Here is a 12862-nt window from a genome sequence, read left to right on the forward strand (position 1 = left end):
GTCACTGTCAGAACGTCTGCCACGGGGTGTGGCTGTCACAGGACACTCACCTGCCCATCCTAGGGAGCGTCTGGGTTTGGTTCCCTCACCTCTGACCTGAGAGTCTGACCCAGTTCAGTCCCCGGGACTCCCCAGCCGTGGCTGTGCCTTGTCCCCCGACCCCACGAAGCCCCAGGGACTTCCACCCTCCAGCCCACTGGCTGCAGGAGAACTGCTGGTGTGGAGCTGGTGGCAGAAACGCCCATGCTTGCCGCTGTTTCTGCCCAGAAAGCTTGGGTCGGTGGCCTCACTGTGCACTGTTGTCCCCAGATGACCCAACTGCCCTGTGCTCTGGTCACTGCCTGTCTTGTCCCAGCCCCTCTGGTCCCGTGGCCCAGACAGGACCGAAGCCCAAGGCCCCTCCGTTGGTTCACACGGGGCCCGCACACCCACAGTGCCTGGGGAGGGTCTCCCTGTGGCTCCCAGCTCTAGGAGCCCACGCTCTGCTCACCGTGACAGGGGGTGCAGTCCGCTGCTCCTCCCCCGGAGGCTGTGTCTGGGCCGCACACAGCCGAGGGGCCCCTGGAGTGGAAGGCTCACACAGGACATGCAGGCGCATGCACGCATTCCCCCACAGAGGCTCTCGCACAGATGCACACACGCACGCGCGCGCATTCACCCCAGGGAGGCTCATGCGCAGACTTACATGCATGCGTGCACGTATTCCTCCCCACCCCACCCCCAGGCTCACACACAGACGTACACGCGTGCGAACACGCATTCCTGCCTCCTGATTTCCCCATGTGCGCAAATCGGATGTGTGATCGCCCTGTGTGCGTGGTCACACGAACCTGCGTGGGGCTGCTGCCTCTCATGCAGGAGGCTGTCCTTAGGGTGGCCAGGGTGCCACATGCGGTTGCCCTAGTGCTCCGTGTACGCGCCGCGCCCCCTGCCCCAGACCCTGAGCAGCTGCCGGGAAATCCAAGTTCCTGACTGCCTGGCCGAGCCCGGGCACCCGCTCAGGCTGCTTCGTGATGTGGGGCCGGGGGCACATGCTCATTCTCCCTGTTCTGACCCCATGCAGCCCAGCGGTCGGCCCAGGAGCTGCCCCTCGTGGAGAAGCAGAGTGCGGCCAGCTGCCCCGTCCTTGGCGGGAAGAAGATGGTCCTGTCTGGACACAACTTTCTGCAAGACTCCAAAGTCATTTTTGTGGAGAAAGCACCAGGTACTTCCTGTATGAACAGGCCGTGGGAGTGTTTCCCCGCTCTGGGCACAGGTGGAATTGGTTCCTGGTGGCGGAGCATGGCCACTCTGCGGGTGTCTGTGCTGGGAAGCAGGAGCAGATCTCCTAGCTCTGCCTGTGTCAGCGGGCTGCCTTCCGCACGCTGGCCATGGCCCCTGGCACTTTGCCTGGACTGGATGGAGGGCGCCCTCCTGGCTGTGCACAGGCCCTGCCCCGGGCCACCATGCATGCCGTCTTGGGAAGCACTGTTCTGCTCTGTGGAGACAAGGGTTTCTCGTCTGGCTGAAGCCCAGCCATCTTGGAGGCAAGCATCTGGATGCGGGGCAGCCATGGCAGGTGGTGGGACCTGGACCTGGACCTGAAGCCTCCCTGGCATCCTTCAGGCTCACGTTCTTATTGGTGCCACAGATGCAGAGGCAGGTGCTGCTGCTGCGTGAGCCGTGGCACTTGGGTTCTCAGCCGTTCTGCATGTGTGTGTGTAGACCACTCCGAATGTGTAGACGTCAAAGTGGGTGGGGGCAGACCTCGGTGTAGGGAGTGGTGGGGCATGGTTGCTGCATGTCTCTCTTGTCTGATGTTTGGGCAATAGGCCCCTGGGTGTGCTGCCAGGCAGATGTGCGTGTGTGCGCAGCTCCTGCCCCGAGAACCGTCTGACAAGAGGCCCCTGGGCACCCGTGCAAATCACAAACAAGAGCAGGTGAGAGGGTGTGCGGGGCTCGCCTCTCCCAGAAGTTCTCTGCAGCTGATTTTGGAGCTGGTTCCCTGCCAAGCATGGCCAATGGGCATGAGGTCCTTCCCCTTTGATGGGGCTGCTGCCGCTAGGCTGTGTTTTCTCCTCCCTGTTTCCTGCAGAAACGGAGAGTTTTCCGGAGAGCACCAGTGCAGGACCCACGCTGATCACTAGAAACCAGCCCAGTGATTAGCATCCACAATGAGGTCTTGATTTTGTGCAGGAAGCTTAAGTGCCTCCATCAAAACGGGCTTGAGAGTTCTGCGTGTTCAGCTCAGTCATCCTGTGTAATCATGCACATAATTGGAAAACACGTTGTGAATTATGGAGAAAAACGACAAGGCATAATGATCAGAATTTGTGTTACTGGAACACCTTTTTTTTGGAGGAGGGTAATTTTGAAATGGTTTAACCATTTGAGCTTTGTATGAACAAGCATCGGTGGGGGGCACGGCCATGGCGCTCTGCTTGCCGGGCTGCAAGGAGATGCACTGAGATGCAGCCCCAGGAGATGCACTCTCCTGGCTACCACCCAAAGGAGAAGTCCATGCGGCTTCCTTCCCGGACTGGCCATCACCTTGGCGCCAGGATGGGATCATGGGGGTCTCCTGGAGGCTCCCCGCTTTGTGGGCACTGTGGGGCTCCTTCTCAGGGCAGGTCCCTCCGCCAGCCGGCACACTCACCACTCATTTCCAGGTCTCTGCTCCATGGCATCACAATGCCACGTGGAGGTTGGCCGCCAGCCCACAGTGTGGGGACCTTAGTCCCTAGGTGCGTAACCAGCGCCATCCTCACCCAGGGGCCCTCCAGCCACTCCCTGCAGCAGCCTGGCGTCAGGTGCACGGCCGGCAAGATGCGAGCATAGGTGGCAATGTGGTCAGAGGCCGCAACTGTTGTGAGTGGGTATGAACACTGTGGTTACACCTCTGGACGCTGTCACTGCTTGTGTTTATATTTAAATGAGGTGGTTTGCCTCTCATACAAGTCACATTTCCAAGAGAAGGAAACCACTTTGACCTCTGACTCCTGGCGGAGGCGGCTCTCACTCCACCTCACATGTCCTGATGCGCTCCGTAACTGTAACTGGGCTTTTCCTAGTTGATGTTTTGGAGAAAACACTAAAGTCAATTCAGGTTAAAAGCACAGCTGTCCTGCAGGGCTCTGATGCAGCCATTGGTCTCTTGGGAAGTTCAGTCTTCACGCTGCTGCTGGGCCGGTGCCAGGGTGGCATGTGAGCCGGGAGGCCTGAGCCCAAGCCCCACCATGGAGGCCCACGGGCTCCCAGCTCTTCCCGCTGGGACGCTGCTCTGGGCATCTCGGGGCACCTACCGCCTGCATCTGGGCCTCCCAGCAGCTGCTCTGGGCTTACTTAGGGCACCCGCAACCCAGGGCTTTGTGAGGGTCTCAAGGAGCAGTTCTTTCTGTTCGAGGGGTGCCCACAGCTGCTGTACCTCCTGGAGGGGTGCACTTCCCCACACCCGCGGCAGGAGCAGGTCAGAGATGGAGGGGCATGGGTGCCTGTGCTGAGGGCAGCATTGGCAGGTCCCTGGGGCCAGCCCAGATGGGAGGAGGGGCTGTGGAGTCCTTGTGAGACGTGTCACAAAGACTGTGGAGGGCAGCACGGAGCTCTGGCTGTGTAAGTGATGGTGCTTTCCAGAAGACTATCAAGATTTTGGGGGGAGTCCTTCCCTGTGTCTCCCAAAAGGTCCAGGTGTCAGGATACCTTTCCTCCGAGGATTCGGGTCCGGTTTGTGGCTTCGGCGTCAGAGGGCACTGCTGAGGACAAGGCAGCGTGTGGCAGCCTGTGGCTGAGTGTCTGGTGCGGTTGGCCCGGCCTCAGGCCGCCAGCCCCACATGTCACAGACGTACCAGCGTGGGAGGTGACTTGCTGACCTTCCCCCATCTGTAGCCACGAAGATGACTGGTAGCACTTGTGTGTGTGGACTAAGTCATGTATTTGTACACGTGTGCGTTTGAGTCCACCCAAGGGACGCTGTCGCATTGAGTACACATGAGGACAGCATGAGCCACGTGGGCTCCCTGCCGCTGAGGCAGGCCGGAGGCAGAATAGGTGAGCGCAGCAGCAGCCTGGGTGCGTCAGACTGTCGTGCTCTTGACCCCAGGGCTGTAGGGGGGCGTTCCCTGGGGTTCCTGTCTGTCATCCTGCCATTACTGAAAACTATGAGTGAAGCCTGTTTTGGCTTCTCTGCTGCCCACAAACCTCACCCAAACTTGGGGGCCTCCAGCAGCAGCGCCTTCTTTAGCTGGACCACACCCAGGGTTGGTGCGGGGAGCTGCCGTGAGCTGGGGCCAGCTGCCATTCTGTGCATCTAAGGCCTGGGCTGCTGTGCCCAGATGTGGGCCCCCCAGGTATAAACGTGGAAGCCAGTTGGTCAGGCTGCAGTGTGGGTGCCATTCCGACCTCAGATTGCTCTTCATTGGGTGCTCAGCGCTCCTCCCCAAGAAGCCCCAGGTGGCTCCGCTGAGGGTCGGCCTGGGTCCCTCCCCTTTGGTGGCTTCCCAGGTGACCGGCTCCTCCTCAGTTTGCTGGGCTGAGCCACCCACGGGTGGGCCCTCCTGGGAGGAGGCTCCCACCCCACACTTGGTCCCAGGTGGTGGGCGGGGTGGAGGGGCTAATGATCGGAGGAGGCAGTGTTGTCCCCCACACTCCCCCCACAGTGTGTGCCACAGGGAGTGGGGACGGCGCTCAGAGCGGGCCATGAGTCTGAGTTCCCGGGCCTGCACTAGCTCCACCTGCGCAACCCCCTTCCCCTCATCTCCCGGCTTCGTTCTGAATGCTCCACATGCAGAGCCATGGCTAAGAAAATCCTTTAGAGGTGACCAGATTCCAGACTCAAAGGCCGACATGGGCCTTCCCTGGTTGGTGAGCTTCAGGGTCCGCACACCTCCCTCCCTTGGGTTTGACATATGCCTGTTGCTCCCGAAGCAGGATAGTGGCTCCTGTGCTACCAGAAGCTTCTCTGATGTGGGGGAGAGTTGAAGGCTGCTGGAGGGGAAAGCGCGGACTCTGGCCCGTAGGATCACTGAGCTGTGTGTCCAGGCCTCACGTGTGCGTGTGTGTGTGTGTGTGTGTGTGTGTGTGTGTGACGTGGTCGCTCCTCATCTCTGCCCCCCACCCAGTTCCAGCGACTCTCAGGACATCCGCTAGGGATGACTTCATGTTCAAGATTGGGTCTCAGGCCACAGTCCGGAGCAGAGCACACCTGGGAAAGCCCCTCCCCACAGAGTGGAGGCTGGGGGTCCTGTGCAGCTTTTCTTGTTGTCAGGTACGAACCGGCTCACACATAGGCCTGGACTCAGATGCCAGTTTAGGTGTGGTGTGTGTGGTAGGCATTGCTGGAGCATGTGTGAGCACGTATGTGTGTCAGAGAGAGAGCACATGTATGAGAGCAAGTGTGTGTGTGAGCAGGTGTGTATGGTGGGGATTGTTGGACCATGTGTGAGCACATGAGTCAGGGAGTGTATGTGAGAGCAGGTGCATGTGTCAGAGTGTGAGAGCAGGTGTGTCAGGGTTGTGTGAGAGCAGGTATGTGTGTGAGCCCACTGCCCTGCCCCCCCCTCCCTCCCGGCCAGGTTGTGTGGCCGTGACACTGCCCAGGAGCCAGGGGCCCGCTGTCTCTCCGCCCCAGCCGGGCACAGCTGGGCACAGCCAGCGGGGTTACATCACGGGCCCTGGCCATCTGGGCTCTGGCAGCGAGGACTCAGCGGCAACCTCTGGCGCCCACCTCTCCCGCCCTGGGGAGCTGTGGCCTCAGGGCTGGGGTCCCATTGCCTTGGCATGCTTCTTCTGAAGGGTTTCTGGGAATTGCCCAGACATGGACACCCCCGGCCAGTGGTGCGGCTCACATACGTGCAGGTCATGACTTGGTGTGGGGAAGAAGGCATCTGCTCTGAGTTTTCCTGGCGTGGACATGGGAGGGGGCAGGAGGGGGCAGGAGGGCCCACCTATCCACAGGGACAGCTGTATGCCAAGGAGGTGACTTCCACGGGCAGCGTTCTTGGGCAGGTGGGGGGCAGCTTGCAGCAGCATAGCTAGCAGGTGCACCCACCAGGGCCTGGCTGCATGAGGCAGCAGAAACAGTTGGCGCCCTCGGACAGCATCACCTGTGACTGTGCAGGACTGGTGATGCTGGAAGCCACCCTCCTGTCCTGCTTCTCCTCCCCGGGTCAGGCTTCTCTTCACTAATGTCCCAGGATGTGCCCTGGTGCCCCCTGGGGAGTCATGGTCTCACCCCTCCCTCACAGGGCTCTTCTGTGGGGTGCCAGCATGACCTTGGGCCTCCCCTGTCCTTCCTGGGGCATGGTGACCAGCACAGTGCAGGGGGCCCAGTGTGGGCAGGGGGCCCGTCCACAGGCCTTGCGTCCCTGCCGGGAAAGGGTTGGCACCAGAATCCTTTCTCTGGACTGGTGGCCAGTGTTTCCCTGTGGTTTGACCCAAACTGCGCCCGGGTGCTCCTGTTTCAGCTTCACATCCAGAGAGTGGGCTCGGGTCCCTCCCCAGCAGGAGAGCTGTGTTCCGGGTCCTGCCCTCCCACATCCACTGCAGCCCTGGGTCTTGATGGGAAAGGAAAGGTGTGGAGAGGACGCTGCTGGGTGAGGTGGCACAGGTCACACACAGGTTGGAGAACTGACATTTTATCTGTTTTGCTGAGATATGACTGAGACCACGTGGCTCATCCACTTAAAGTTCATTGGTCTTTGGCTTGTTCAGAGCCAGGTAGGTGTCCCGCTAGTTCTAGAAATTCCCAGAAGCCTTCATCCCTGTTCCCCCCAGCCTGGCAGCTTCAGAGCCACTAGCTGTCCCTGTGGATGCTGCCCTGGACATGCATGGTGTGGGTCCCACTGTGCCCAGCTCCATGCCCCAAGCGGCCGTCTCCCAGGGATTCCCCACAGGAGTGCATTGGAATCTCGTCCCTTTGAAGGCTGAGTGGCGTTTGTCATGTGCATGGACCATGTGGGCTTATCCCTTCAGGGTAGACGCTGGGGTGGTGCCCAACTTGTGGTGCGGGTGCACCAGGAAGAACGTGTGCTCCCTTCTCTGGGTGGGTGTCCCAGAGGGGAGTCTGCTCGTGGAGAGTCACGCTCAGTGAGGATCGGCCAGGCTGAGCCCACGGTGGGACAGTGATCCTAGCTCAGCCTGGAGTCTCTTCTGTGGGAAGCGGGCACCCCAGAGTGTGAGGCCTGGGGGTGTCTCAGGCATGGGGAAGGGTGAAGACCAGCTGCAGGGGGGCACTCCCCTGTGTGGGACCCATGTGACCGGAACAGCCCCAGAGCACCTCCACCTGCCCCCATGTAGGCACCCGTCTTCGTGGCCCCCACAGGAGTGTGGAGCAGCCCCCCATGTGCACCCCGCCGTGGCCCCCTGGGGTCCTGGTCTACACCCGGCGGTGTCAGCACCCGGCAGCCGTGCGGGGTGGGGACCGTGTGCACGTGGCCCAGGCGGAGTCACCTGGGCTGCAGGGAAGCTGCGATTCCATGTGACGGACCGTTGGTCTCTCCACCCTGCCTGCAGGCAGCATGGCCGGGACTGGCAGACCCCGGCTCGGTGCTGAGACTTGGTGGGAAGCCAGGCGGCTCCGGAGCGCTCGGGAAGGCTGGCGACACTCCCGACGCTCCGGCAGAGGCAGAGGCCGCCCGGGAGCGTGTGAGTCAGCGCTGGGCAGGGAGGCTGAGCGGCCCGGCCGGCTGTGGAAGCCTCCGGGCGGGTGTGGCGGGGAAGCCTTTCCGATGACTCACCCTGCAGGGAATTCCCTAATGATTCGGAATATTTTTACTTCTGGGCTTGCGCACAGTTTCCTACTGAGGACCTGGGGCTCCTGATAAGGCTGGAGCTCCTCGGCTCTTCCAGGGCCAGCCTTTCCCGTCCCTATGGAGGCTGGGGCTTTGCTTAGTGCCCGCGTGGGGCCCACCTCTGGCTGGGCTTGGCAGAGGGGGCACCCAGGGGCTGGATGTCCACAGGCAGGACGGTGGGGCCCATGCCACCAGCTCCTGGGGCGACTGCGACTGGGTCCCTGCTGCTTCTGATGCACATGGGAGCCAGCTTCACAGTTCCCTGGCGTACATGATTATCAGCCACGTCGAGTGGCCTGGGCACTGCCATCTTGGGCAATTGGTCTGTATCTGTTTCTACGTGGATGGCAGCTCGCTGGGGATCCTCAGTAAAACAGGCCGTGCCCCTGCCTCTATGGGCTGGGCTGTGATTCAGTCACAGATACGAGGACTCAGGGAACACAGGCCCAGAGCCCAGGACAGGTGCCCAGAGTGTGCTGGGAGCCCTGGGCCCCTGAGACCTCCAGGCCCTGCCCTCCCCACCTTCCAGAAGCCTGGTGGTTGATGGGAGTGTCTGGAGGCTCTGCTTGTGCTTACTCTGCAGTTAGTGGGGCAGGCGTTTGGAAAGCTGAATGTACACGCACAGTGGGCCTTGCCAGCCTTGGGCTGACACTCTGACAAGGACCGGCGCCCGCAGGCCCAGGAGGCTTGTGCTGGGTCCACAGGCACTGTGCTGAGCCTCCCAGCAGCAGATGGAGGCCGTGCCATGGGCAGGAGGAGCACTTGGGTCACTTGCTTAGGGAACGGGGTCGTTTCAAATCCTTAAGTGGTGGGTGGGGCTCCTGTCTGCACGGCCTGGAAGGCTGCCCCGACCCCGGCCCCTGCCCGCAACCCCAGCCCATGGCCAGCCCCCGACCCCAATCTCCAGACACAGCCCCTGGCCCCCAACCCTAGCCCCTGGCCTCCAACCCCTGACCTTGGCCTCTAGGCTCAGTCCCTGGCCCCACCCTCTTGCCCCTGGTCCCCAGCCTCTTGCCCCTGGTCCCCAGCCCTTGACCCTGGCTTCCAGGCCCAGCCCCTGGCCCCCAACCCCAACCTCCAGGCCCAGTCCCTGGGCCCCAACCCCGACCCCTGGCCCCAGTCCCCCGACCCCCACGGCTCAGGATTGCCCATCAGCTCTGGGGGGTTAAGGATGCTTCTGCATTCCGGAAACTGTGATGCTTTGTGGGAGTCTTGGTTGGTGCCTTTGAGAATGGCAGAGTGTATTTTTAGTTTCCGATAATGTTTTCCTGGAGGAGACAGGGCGGCTGATCCCCTGGGCCCTGGTCTGCATCTTATCGCTGAGTGGGTTCATCTGGTGGGTAGTTGGCACTGGGAGCCCGGGCATCCCGAGAGGCCCATGTGTCCTGGCACGCCGACGCTGCTCCGAGCTCTGTGACTCATATTTCCTCCTGCTGTCTCCACCCTCCACCCCTGCCCGCCCTGACTGTCAGGCAGAAGAAGGAGATTTTGTCTAATTTATTTATAATTTAGGATCTGTTACACACACATACACACAATCTCTTCTTTGGAAACAGCAGGAACATTGCTAAGCGTCTCTTGCTGTAGTTGTGTGTTTGGGGACAGAGTCACAGGAGAGGAGGAGGAGGGAGTCCTCAGCAGGGGATGCCCGTCTGCCGATTGGGGAAACGCCCGCCTGTCGATTGGGGAAACGCCCGCCTGTCCCCCACGTGGCCGGCAGCCCTGGAGAGGCTCCTGAAGGCCCAGAGCTCAGTTCGCAGACATTCCCACCCCAGGCTCCCTGAAGCTCCCCCCTTGCAGGCCGGGACCCAAGGAACACTGAGCCCTTTCAAGGCCTATTGGGAGCCTTTTTATTATTTTTTTTTGAAACATGCAAATGGCCACTGGGGTAAAGTTAAAAATACCATATTTTGCATTTCTGTATCCTGATGTGGCAAAAAGCCATCAGAGAGAGGATTTTCTCCCTCAGCCGACCGCTGGTCTGAGCAGAGGCAGGACCAGGGCTCCCAGGCCCTCACGCGTTAGAACAACTCTGCTCCTAAAACACACGGGGGCTTTGCAGCCCTGGGTCATCTGGCCCCTGCTTCCTGGCACGCATGCACCTTAGGCTGGAGCTGGTGGGTACAGGGGCCGGGACACATACCTGGGTCAGCTCCCTGGCCTGTGCATCCTCTCCTGGGTCACGGGTGCTTCTCCTGGGCTTGCCTCCCTCAGAAAAGCTTGGCATGTAGAAACCACTCATGCCTGGCATGAAGCTGGGGCGGTGGGCCTGAGGACGTAGGAGGGGGTTGGATTTCTGGGGCATGCACTGCATGTGGCTCCCTCCTACAGAGGTGGTGGGTGGGTCCTTCGGGCTTCGCCAGGCTCCCTGCCCACGTCTGGGCCAGGCATGTCCTCTCAGCTGGTGACGCACATGTAACTGTTTGCTCTTCCGCGTTAACAGCCCGGGTGGCCCGAGCTGGTCAGAGGGCTGTGGTCCCCGGGGTCCCCTGTGCCTGGTCAGGGCTCACCATCCAGGCGGGGCACTCGCCCAGGCACCCAGACTGATGGGCTTCCCTCTGCCTCTTCCCCCTAGACGGTCACCACATCTGGGAGACAGAGGCCAAGCTGGATAGAGACCTATGTAAGCCGGTAAGTGTGGCTGGACACGCAGCCCTGGGGGTGCCAGTGCTCTGGAGGCTGGGCAGGGGGTTCCTGCGAGCAGGAGTGACTGGGAATGCCAGACTGGATCACGGAGCCCTGCCTGACACAAGTGCTTGTGGGACACAACACGAGTTCGAGGAGGACAGCAGAGTGACCACGGGGGGGCAGGACCCCACCTGGGCCCCACCCAGGAGGTGCCCTGTAAACCCCGACAGGGGACCACACACCCGTCCTCGGCCAGGACCGCGGGTGCACTGAGGGGCTCACGTCACGGGGCCACTGCCACCCTCTGGTTATGGTTGTGAGCAGGGGGGCCCCGGGAGCAGTGGCTGCTCCCGAGTCTCCAAGCTGCGCCAGCTTCCACCAGTGTCCTTGGCATGACTTCTTGTCTTCCGTCCTCAGAGAATGCACGTCACTTCATAGACACTTGTTCTGAACACGAACTAGATGTGAAGTCCGATCTCGTGCCACTCAGAGGTGCTCAGTCTCTGCCTGTGAGCGGAGTGCTGGCAGGGGTCGGGGGGTCCTCGTGCCTGCTCCATGCAGACTTTCTGCCCACAGCTGCTGGGTACCGCATGCACGTGTAGGTGCCTGAGAAATAACGTTGCCCCCGTGGTCGTAAGTAGAAGATATTCTTTGAGACAACACAGCTTCTCTGGCTTTGTGTGGCACGTGTGAGTGCTGGCGTCCTTCATCCCTGAGGCTTCTGGTGGCGTCTTTATGTTCAAAGTTGGTTTCTCCTAGGCTGCAAGTAGCTTGGTCTCACTTTTCACCCACTGACCATCTGTGTGTTAAGTGATATTAAAACTGACTGTTGCCATAGTGGGATTAACCTTTCCCGTCCAGTGTGCATGTGTTCTGCATGGTCCTTGGAAAAGTAGCAGGAGTCATCAGGCCAACAGCAGTTATACCGTGGCCAGCAGGTGACTGTTCACCTGAGAAGTTCAAAGTTCTTCCAAACTCTGTAGCTCACCCCTTGACTATGGACAGGCGTGAGGTCCCCTAGCTCACCCCCTGGCCGTGGACAAGTGTGTGGTCCCCTAGCTCACCCGTAGCCGAGGACCAGTGTGTGCTTCCCTAGCTCACCTGCTGGCTGTGGACAGGTGTGTGGTCCCCTAACTCACCTCTTGCCTGTGGACAGGTGTGTGGTCCCGTAGCTCGCCCCTTGGCCGTGGACAAGTGTGTGGTCCCCTAGCTCACCCCCTGACCATGGACAGGTGTGTGGTCCCGTAGCTCACCCCTTGGCCGTGGACAAGTGTGTGGTCCCCTAGCTCACCCCCTGATAGTGGACAGGTGTGTAGTCCCCTAGCTCACCCCTTGGCCATGGACAGGTGTATGGTCCCCTAGTTCACCCCCTGACCGTGGACAGGTGTGTGGTCCCCTAGTTCACCCCCTGGCCATGACAAGTGTGTGGTCCCCCAGCTCACTGCTGGCCATGGATAGATGTGTGGTCCCCTAGCTCACCCCCTGGCCGTGGACAGGTGTGTGGTCCCCTAGCTCACCCCCTGGCCATGGACAAGTGTGTGGTCCCCTAGCTCACTCCTGGCCGTGGACAAGTGTGTGGTCCCCTAGCTCACCCCCTGGCCATGGACAAGTGTGTGGTCCCCTAGCTCACCCCCTGGCCGTGGACAGGTGTGTGGTCCCCTAGCTCACCCCCTGACCGTGGACAGGTGTGTGGTCCCCTAGCTCACCCCCTGACCGTGGACAGGTGTGTGGTCCCGTAGCTCACCCCTGGCCGTGGACAGGTGTGTGGTCCCCTCGCTCACCCCCTGGCCGTGGACAGGTGTGTGTGTGTGTGTGGTCCCCTAGCTCACCCCCTGGCCATGGACAAGTGTGTGGTCCCCTAGCTCACCCCCTGGCCGTGGACAGGTGTGTGGTCCCCTAGCTCACCCCCTGACCATGGACAGGTGTGTGTTCCCCTAGCTCACCCCCTGACCGTGGACAGGTGTGTGGTCCCGTAGCTCACCCCTGGCCGTGGACAGGTGTGTGGTCCCCTCGCTCATCCCCTGGCCGTGGACAGGTGTGTGTGTGTGTGTGTGTGGTCCCCCAGCTCACTGGTGGCCATGGACAGATGTGTGGTCCCCTAGCTTACCCCCTGGCCATGGACAGGTGTGTGGTCCCTTAGCTCACCCCCTGACCATGGACAGGTATGTTTGTCCCTTAGCTCACCCCTGGCTGTGGACAGGTGTGTGGTCCCCTAGCTCACCCCTGGCCATGGACAGGTGTGTGGTCCCGTAGCTCACTCCTGGCCATGGACAGGTGTGTGGTCCCCTAGCTCACCCCCTAGCCCTGGACAGGTGTGTGGTCCCCTAGCTCACCCCTTGGCCATGGACAGGTGTGTGGTCCCCTAGCTCACCCCTGGCCATGGACAGGTGTGTGGTCCCCCAGCTCACCACTGGCCATGGACAGGTGTGTGGTCCTTCTGACAGTGCAGGGAAATGGGAAGTTGGCTTATT

At 61.1% G+C, this 12862-nt stretch overlaps 1 protein-coding gene across 8 annotated transcripts in view; it reads left to right on the forward strand.

Annotated features, from left to right (window-relative positions):
• The window catches only part of NFATC1 (nuclear factor of activated T cells 1), a 96679-nt gene that overhangs the window by 41254 nt on the left and 42563 nt on the right, over positions 1–12862 (forward strand). For all 8 annotated transcript variants that reach the window (XM_072758144.1, XM_072758145.1, XM_072758146.1 and 5 more), the window contains exons 6-7: positions 1064–1204; positions 10339–10394. In XM_072758144.1, the coding sequence (XP_072614245.1) occupies positions 1064–1204; positions 10339–10394 (197 nt within the window). The remainder of the gene's footprint in view (positions 1–1063; positions 1205–10338; positions 10395–12862) is intronic.

Source organism: Vulpes vulpes, chromosome 5, assembly GCF_048418805.1.
Source record: "Vulpes vulpes isolate BD-2025 chromosome 5, VulVul3, whole genome shotgun sequence".
Taxonomy (NCBI): Eukaryota; Metazoa; Chordata; class Mammalia; order Carnivora; family Canidae; genus Vulpes; species Vulpes vulpes.